Source organism: Agelaius phoeniceus, chromosome W (assembly GCF_051311805.1).
Source record: "Agelaius phoeniceus isolate bAgePho1 chromosome W, bAgePho1.hap1, whole genome shotgun sequence".
NCBI lineage: Eukaryota > Metazoa > Chordata > Aves > Passeriformes > Icteridae > Agelaius > Agelaius phoeniceus.
This window is the reverse complement of record NC_135301.1, coordinates 15,545,306-15,554,583: the sequence shown is the minus strand read 5'-3', so window position 1 is coordinate 15,554,583 and position 9,278 is coordinate 15,545,306. Positions and strand designations below refer to the sequence as shown.

The following is a 9,278-nucleotide window of genomic DNA, read 5'->3' as shown; positions in this document are numbered from 1 at the left end:
CTACAGTCTCACAGGCTGAGACTGTGGGCTCAGACAGACCTATTATAGAGTGCAGTTTGTTTAACAAAGGGGACAAAGTTTATCTTCCAGGTGTAGCAGACACCAGCGCGGATGTGACCATCATTTCCCGCTCTGAGTGGCCACACGGTTGGGAACTAGTGCCAGCCAATGGAGTCATTTCTGGGATTGGAGGAGCTGCCACCTCTATGTGAAGCAAACAAACAATCCTTATCCAAGTGTAGCTATGATATTTTCTGAAAAATCCCTTTTCAGGATTTTTCTCCTGAGAAGCTGAGAGGCCTCAGAAACAAAATGTAAACAATAATTATCTGCTGTTGTGGAATGCAACAGGTGCATCTTTGATTGTTCTCATGTGGTTGTTTCTAATTAATGGCCAATCACAGTCCAGCTGTCTTGGACTGTCTGGTCAGTCACAAGATTTTATTATCATTCCATTGCTTGCTATTCCTTGCTAGCCTTCTGATTAAATCCTTTCTTCTATACTTTTAGCATAGTTTTAATATATCATTTTCTCTTAATATATATATATATATTAAAATAATAAATCAGCCTTCTGAAACATGGAGTCAGATTCTCATCTCTTCCCATGTCGGGATTGCCTGCAAACTTCCACATCCAAGGACCTGAGGGTCAGGTAGTCACAGTAAGATGTTTCGTGGTAAGGGCACCCATCACCTTATCGGGTAGAGACCTATTGTCCCAATGGGGAGCAAGGCTAGAAATCCCCTCACCTTATTTGTAGGAAAGGGGGGAATGAAACAGAGTGGAAATTTTCCAGGGTAGAAATCCATTTCGGATTTAAGTGAAATGTGCCGTTTTGAATTATTAAGTCTGTAGCTTGCTAGCATAAGTGAACCTGTTTAGTCTGCTAGCTTCGCTGTGCTCACAAAAACTGCCTCAGCTGAGGAAAAAGGAATGCAATTTCTAAGCTGAAGAGATAAGAAGGGCCCCTTGAACTTTGAATCAAAGACAAAAGCCTAAAGCTGAGGCTGCAAGAGACCAAGAGAGGGACAAGATGACCAGAGAGTTCTCTCTGTACAAGGACTGATAAGGACTAATTGCAAGTTGTAACGTGAAACCAGTAAAATTAATATGCATGAACCTATTGTGAAACTCTATGCATATGTACAACTAAGGGGGGATAAAAAAGGTTCAGGAATTCTCAAGGGTGAGTATGTCCTTTAGAGGGGTGTGATCCCCACATGTGTCCAGCCCTGTAATAAACATACCAGCTTTACAACTTTTACAAAGTTGTGGAGTTAGGGTTTTTTTTCTGCAAATCATTTCCCCTGATTTCAGTATCCATGATTGTTTGGGTCTCAGACGAGATGGTGTGGTTCGTACCCACTCACCACTGTTCACTCCAATGACAGTCTGGCAGGCTGGTTTTCATATGTATGCTTTTTAATATTAATTCTGTTACACTATACACAACCAGTAACAATGATAAATACTGCAATGGAAATGTTAAAAAAATATATACATAGTTCATGTTTTTGAAATCCCCCACTGTTTGAAATAAATTAAAGCATAAAATGGATGGTGGAAAAAAGAAAACCCAAAATAAACCACAACATGATTGATCTGTTTAATGCAGTACTCTACATGGATGGGAACAGAAGTACAGCAGTGTGCTACATGATCTGAACAGGAAAAAAGAAAGAAACACACCCCCTGCCCTATACAAGATGCAGATTGATGTTTCAAGAGTCAAAAATCTCCCAAACCTGGATAATAAAACCAATGGCCAAGTTAATGCAACATTAATGCACTCTGCATGTCAGATGATTTACAGGTTCCTTACATGAACTAAGGTCAAGCTACAACAAATTTATCTTCCTAATTAAAGGGTTATTCTGGTCAAACCCAATATTTAACTGTACTTTGCATTTGGATGTTTGAACAATGTTTCACTATGTGCAAGGACAACTGGAAATTAGTTTCCTGCTCTGAGATTTACACAAAAGTTGTGAGGTCTCCTCTCCTCCTGAAAGATATTTCCATTAAATACATCCAAAAAGGATCTTGCTTTTGGTGACCCCCAAATGCCTTCCACCATTGCCTCTCCTGAGGCACTAGACACCACATGGGGAAAGGAGACCTGGGAAGTATTTGGGTTGATTTTTATCCAAGCTAAGGGCATGAAATGAAAGTGCAGATTTGATCTGAACTCTGAGGAGTGCTGTCTGCCAGAAATGGCTATCTGGAGCCTGCTGAAAGCACTTTGCCAGCATGGGAGAAACCCAGCCTGTATCTAGGCTCTGGATAGAGATATGGTGTTTGCCATTAAGGTTGGTGTGAAGCTCCATACCTGTCTGGACAGTCAATTAACCCATTATTAATGCAGCCCAGAACTTGGCCACTGGAAGGTGGACAACAATCATAATACCAAAAAATCCCACTTTCTCTTAAAAAGGAAAAGAAAAGGGACAGTAGCTACTTCCTTCTGGTTTCTCCCAATGGATCCCAATCATTTGCCACCTATGCAAGATCAGCAGCACCAGATCTCACCATCATTGACAGAGTATATTCACAGTAAGGTTCATGTCTGTAAGGTGCTGCCAGGGGGAAAAGAAACTACTTGGGACATGGTTGGAGCCTCCTGTACTGCCCTGCTAGAGTGCGTGGGGAGGAAGCTATGGTACATGAGGAAAGAAACCCAAGCAGAGTTACTAAAAATTTAGACTTCTGATGGCTAACAACTGTCTGGGCTGCCTTGGGATTGGGTGGGAGAGGGGAGTGCAGAACTGGGCTGAGTCACTTTGGGTGCAACTGCCCCTGATGCTCATCACTAGTGCATAAGGGAGGGGGAAGATGATTGCTGCTTTGAGAAAAGAGGAGTGGAAAGAGGACGTCTGCAATATAACAAAGCTTGTGACTCTAGAACTATCCACTGGACATGGATACCAAAGTTTACCTGTGACAACTACCTATCTTTCTATGGTCACGACTGCTTTCCTTCCTTTCATGGTCTGATTCTTCTTCAGTTTGGAAAGCTGGGGCTGTTTGACATGATGGTCAGCACTGATTCTCCCATCCCAGTTCCCACAACACATGGTGACACAACTACAGTATGTACAATGAGGTCTGTAAGTCACATCTTAGGCACAGACCAACTGCATGCAAGTGGTGTCTGCTTTTAGAACCCTTCAGAAAGCTATTTAATGTTGGCTCATTTCCTTCTTTATTAAACTGAAGGTTCAATAACCCTTGTGGAAGGAGTAAAAATGGTTAAAAATGTGCAAAAAGGGGGAGAATAAATTTTTCTGAATTTTCTTCCCTGCAGACTTCATCCTTCATCTTTTTATCTGCACAACTACAGCCCTACCAGTGCACTCTGCCCCAGCATGGTGGGGACACAGCTGACTGGCTTTCCAACTGTGCCTCTGCTGTGGGTTTCCAGTCCATTTCACATGGGCTTATAGGCCTGGGACCTGGTGCTTGGGTCCCAGATCTCCCAGAGTGCTGAGCCTGGGAGGATGAAAGCAGCTGGCTCACACCAAGGTTTTACTTTAGCCTAGCTAACCCTCAGCCCCACTGCCTTCAGGTGGATGAAAAGAAACCCCAGTCTGCTCTCTGTCTCAACCACCATCACAGATGCTGGATGTCCTGCTGGTTTGATGGTTGCCTTATATTTGTCTCAGGACAGAGGCAGCTACAAGCCAAACACAGCTGCTATCCCAGCTTTTCCGTGAAAAAAAAATTACCCCAGAAATCAGTGAGCTGGGGATGGAGATGAAGGTGATAAAAACCAGAAGGGATGTTGTGAAGAGAGCTTGTCCAATTTTTACAGCTATCTCAGTGGGTCTATATTACATGCCCCAAAAAGCTTCACATTTCCTATATCATGTGAACTTGAGGAAGGTGAGTAACAGATGGAGAAGGTGGAGTTACAGCTCTTTTTGGACCAGTTCAGAAGGAAGAATGCAGCCCAGGTAGACAGCAGTTCTTCCTAGTGAACTCATCCAGGGCAGCTGGATGGGCAACTACAGAATGCTGCTCTGGGAGGACAAACATCTCGGCAGATAATAGCAGTTATCTCAGCATGGCCTTTTCTTTTCCTGGTGCTTACTCTGCTGGTTTCCAGTGACACATTTGAGACAGTCACATTTTAATGAGACTTCTTTTGCACCTTCCACTCCCCGATGCAACCCTACCACCTGTATCACCATTTGTTACTTGTAACGACTCCACAGTCCAGGCACAACTGGTGAGATGGGTTCCTTCCAGGAGCAAATCCATCTTTTACTGGAGCAGCTTTTTACAGAAAGAGAAAGGCTCAGTCACCACCAGTTTCTGCTGGCAACTGGGTCAGGAAAGCAATGGGAAGAGCTGCTATCCACAGGCATCAAGGAAAGATGCAACTTGTCCTGTTGCCCATGTTGCTCTACAACACTCAGAGTGCAACTGAGATAGTGAATGGTGATGGCAGGGAAGAGAGCATCGAATGGCTCCTTTGGGATATTCCCATGGCACTTTCATGCTCTTACTTTTAGCATCCATTTAATGATCTGAGGGTATAAACTGGCACTTTTGCCTGGGGTCTTCCTTTACTATTCTCCCTTAAAGCTCACACAGGGTATGGCCACTATTACCTAGAATGAAGTAGGCTTTATCACCTGGCTCCTGCTTGGCTCAGCAAGCACAGGCTACATGTGCCAATGTAAACATACCCTGGCTTTGACCTCTACCACCCTTCAGAGCTGACTCTTCACATGACCCTATTTCCACTTCTCACGTTTCAAAAGAACTATCTGAATAAATGGGTAGTGCCACAGGGCAAACTTGGCTAGGTTGAGCCTAAGGGGAAGGCATGGAAAAGTGCTCATTTTAAGGTGCTTTTCACCTTTAGAACATGGCATCCTTGTCACTTCCTTTCAAGGATTTCCTATGTAAGGGATCCTTCCAAACCTTGAACCACGTCTCATTATACAAACCCACATCTGTGACAGAGCTGCACAAGCCCTGTAGCAGAAGAGTCAGCAACTCAGCATAAAGGAAGAAGTTGTGATTTGGGATTACCTACACAAGATTAATGCCAGACTGACCAGGTGCATGTTTCTCACAGGGGCTGGCATCTGTATTTCAAGTCCTTGTTGGACTCCTAAGTTCCTTAACTTCATTAGCAGTGGATGGTGCTGTTGTGCCACCAAATCTTTTTATGCATTCTTTCTGGCATCATGTAGATTGAGAAGTCAGTTGTGCAAGTCAGCTGCCAAATGTGTGAGAAACACATCCTTCCCAAACATCTGCTCCCAAAGTTCTTTAATCTCTTTACTAACCTCCACTCTGCAGCCTTCTGATGCATGTAAACAACATCAGAAAATGGTAAAGAGAAGGAAAGCAGAATTATGCTGCTTTTCTTTGTAGTACTTTGAAAATACATGCAAAACTTCTACAGAATGCTTTTTGCATCTTACTTGCAGAACTATACTATCAATGGTGTCCACCACACACTTGGCAACATCCATGCAGATGGATGCAGAGTGGTGGTAGGATCTTGTGAAGCCAGCTTTCTCTCCTGTGCTGCAGAAAGGAATGGATGTCAAGAGGGAATGTGACTTGTCTGAGGTTAGAGCAAACGTAGTATGTGCCAACAGCAGTCTGACACCACCAAAGACACCTTTCAGCATTAATAAATCTCTCCCATGGGCACAAAGAGATGCCATGTCAAGACAATATCAACAGCCAAGCTCTGTGAAAATGTGCTTTCTTCAACTAGTTTTTCTGGCACTGACCTTCAGACTGAACAGTTCTAGTTCTGTCTTTTTTCTTAGCTGAACACACTTTAAGATTTCTGAAAGCACATGGGTCTCGCAGAAATGAAGTATTAGCTGAAGTCATTATACATGGCTGGTCTGAACTCAGGAGTATGGTATTCTTGGGCAAAGACTGAATCCCTGAACTGAAGAGCATAGATAGACTGCAGATTGAATCCAATGTGTTTGGTGATAATTTAATGTGGAGCTAAGGACAGAGTGCATTAGATATGTGACACAACAGCTCTAACTAGTATTGACTCACAGTGAAATATCACCTATTTGTCCCTTTTACAAGTAAATGAATTGCATCATGCTAATCCTGACTAGCCTTGCCATAAGAAAGGATGCCCTCCTCTGTTCCTATTTCTGTGTCCCAGTTACAGTATAAGTATAGTTATGCAAATGTATCAGGTTTAGTGAATCAATTAAGAACTGATCTTCTCCAACAGGTAAAATCCTCTGACACCTCAGACTCACCCCTGATCTTGTAGATGGACTGGTTTCAGTGGGCAGCAGTAACTGCAGCTCCATCTCACCCTTCCCATTCTGGAATAGACACCTTACAAAACATCTCCAGTGCCTACACAAACCAAGGAGGTATCTCTGGACCCTTCTGCATTTGCTCTCCAGACCAGTCCATTCTGCCAGGCAGTGCCTGGCACTTTGATCAACTTGTCTTTTGTTTTATCATAGTTTAAAATAACTTATTAACCAATCATAAATTTTTGAGTTTCTTCTGGCTCCATGAACACAAAGAGGTGCATGTCCTACCATAGGAGGAAGCGATGACTTAAGTTTTATAGTGGAAAGCACTGAAAGCACTGCTGGCCTCACTACTGGATGTGACAGGCGGTGGAAGAGGTGGCTTGGCAACACATGCAGGTAGGGTTCACAGATTTAGGGGGAATTAGGTCGAGGTCCTCATCATCTGGGATCTCATCTAACCGGTACCCATCCTTTAGGAGCTGGATGTTCAAGTCTTGGTTGATCTGCTACAGACAAACAGACAAACAGACAAACACTTGAGATTTCTTCCTTCTGATGGCTGGAAGAGGAAAGAAGTCCTTTATTCTGAAAAGATTTCCCTATCATTAGCAGCTGTCCCATCAATGAAAGAGTTCCAGTTTTTGACCACAGGTGAGGGCTGCTGTTGGGGTTTTAGTTCTCCTATTGTTTTTTGTGGGTTTTTTTTCCCTCATACATGTTGCTAGGAGACAATAACGACTGGCTACTTAAAAGGGACAAAAGAAGGTGTCACAGCTCAGGGGAGGGGTGCAGCTGGCTACTCTCTCTTTACATGGGGTTTCTCGTGAACAGCAGAGATACTGCAAGATTTAGACTGGGTAAACGGCATTGGGTGCAGCCCCTAACTCTCTTGTGCTCTCAGCATTCGGAGGGGAGAGACGCTGCGGTCGATGTGGAGAGAATTCGTCACCACTGCGGGATTCAGTCTCCTGCTGCCTGTCTTCTACCCTGAGTGGAGCTCTGTTCATAAGAGTAGCCGTTGTACTGGGACTTTTTCCTGCCCTGCTCAGAACTGGGTCTGCCGCTGCCCCGCCCCTGCCATTTCTTCTTCGTCACTGCTCCGAGCTTTCGCTATACTATAGCCCCGCACTCCCTGCCTGCCGAGAGGTCCCGCAGTTCCACCTACAGCCGTGGAGCTTCTGATACATCTCGTCCACCACCCCGGGATTTTTGCTCATTCCTGCCATTCCAGCTTGCTGCTTCCAAGAGTCCTGCTGGGGCACTGCAATCAGATGCCCCTGGGGTGTTTGTAAAGCAAGCCTTTCTTCCATGCCTTCTCATCTCGGTCAAGTCTGCCATTATCGCATGCTCCCCGAACTCGTGCCACAGCACCCCCTGCAGCCGTGGGGGAATCATCGCACCTGCCCTGCCCACCAAGAGCCACTAGCGCCCCTGCCGGCTGTGACCATCACTACACCACAGGGGAAAGAGCCTGCGGCTGGGAAGGCTGTTACTGGGTTTCTGGTTCTGTTTGTTGTTAATGCCATAGTTATTGTTGTTTGTTTGCCTTGTTATACATACTAGTAAAGAACTGTTTTTCCTATTCCCATATCTTTGCCTGAGAGCCCCTTAATTCCAAAATTATAATAATTCGGAAGGAAGGGTGTTATATTTTCCATTCCAAGGGAGGCTCCTGCCTTCCTTAGCAGAAACCTGTCTTTCAAACCAAGACACATGCCTTCTATTTTTTAAACTTCTTCCAGAATAGGAATATCTAGAGTAGCAAACTGATACAGTATTTTAATCTGGAATAATCTTTCCATAAAGATTAATCCCCATTTAAAGTAATGTAATAATAATGATAATAAACTGACTGGCAGCTGGGCAGTCCCTCCTTTCAGTCTGGGGCACTGTAGCAGTTGAAAGGTGGTAAAGCTTCTTGACTTTTTGTAATCTCAAATTCAAGTGCTGTCTAGCCAGATCTGGGTGAACAACACTTCATCAGGGCCCAGAGATGGTCCAGATCAGCTGATCTGGTCCCTGCTCTTGGACATTTCTCTGCATTTCAGAGGTATTTTGCCAAGGAAGAGATACAAATGGGAAGAGTTCCCAGTGGCTTGTGTGCATAATGGCTGTTCCACATCTTGGATGTAAAATCATATCCTGCAGAAGCAGTACCTGGAGCCTGAACAATTAATTCACAAGAGACCTTGGGAATATATTCAGAAACAATGCAAAGGGATTAATAAGCCAGAGCTTCCCTGCCTTTTCTATTTGAAAGTGCAGAAGTTCATATCTGCAAGTCCTCCCTAGAATTTCTGGTGCTCCAAATAAACATGCACTGGGTGACTCTGACTCCCACAAGAACTGGAAATCACAGCACACCCTCAGATCCTTTATTCGTGTCCTTGACATGCATACAGTTTCTTATCTGCTGTGACAGAAAAGTTGATGCATTTGCACCACATGGGCCAACACTGCACGACTGAGCAAAACTGGGAAAAGCTTGAGTGAATCCAAAGGTATCTGTGATAACAGCCGATGGGCAGATCTGTGTCTGTGCCATGGAAGTGTAGGGATGGAGCCAACTGGATCGCCAGGAAAGACAGAAATATGACACAGTTTCTGCCATGGCCCCTTCCAGGCTCATAGAGTCTACATCACTGGTAAATTCCTTGTGGAGCTGTTTCTGGCAGCACAAGGCCATTCTAAGTTGTTTCTGGCTGTTCAACTATTAGCATTCATGGCAAAGATTGCAGGAAAGAATGTAACTCACCTCAGCTAATGAGTATCCTGAGGAGGAATATCTGGACATGTCAAAGTCATCATCACTGCAGGGAATGACAAGATGCAGCAAAGAAGGAAACAACAGTTAGAGAGACCTGTATTCCCTGGTTAGCCCTATCTTTCTTGTGTCATGAAGCTGTACTTCATCCACAGAGGAATTACATCAAGGGAGTCTGGAGACCAACTTTCATCTGAAACCCAGAGACCTTTCCATCAAAGTATTCTTTACTCATGTCTCTTCCT

The 9,278-nt window shown here is 44.2% G+C and overlaps 1 protein-coding gene across 4 annotated transcripts in view; it reads right to left on the bottom strand.

The window, feature by feature from the left end:
* Window positions 1–6,616: 6,616 nt before the first annotated feature.
* Window positions 6,617–9,278, bottom strand: part of LOC129132430 (protein FAM219A-like) — a 260,614-nt gene continuing 257,952 nt past the window's right edge. For 2 of the 4 annotated variants that reach the window (XM_054651499.1, XM_054651501.1), the window contains 2 exons: window positions 9,025–9,079; window positions 6,617–6,775 (listed from right to left, as the gene is read on the bottom strand). In XM_054651499.1, the coding sequence (XP_054507474.1) occupies window positions 6,617–6,775; window positions 9,025–9,079 (214 nt within the window). The remainder of the gene's footprint in view (window positions 6,776–9,024; window positions 9,080–9,278) is intronic. The other 2 variants (XM_054651500.1, XM_054651502.1) reach the window with 1 other exon arrangement.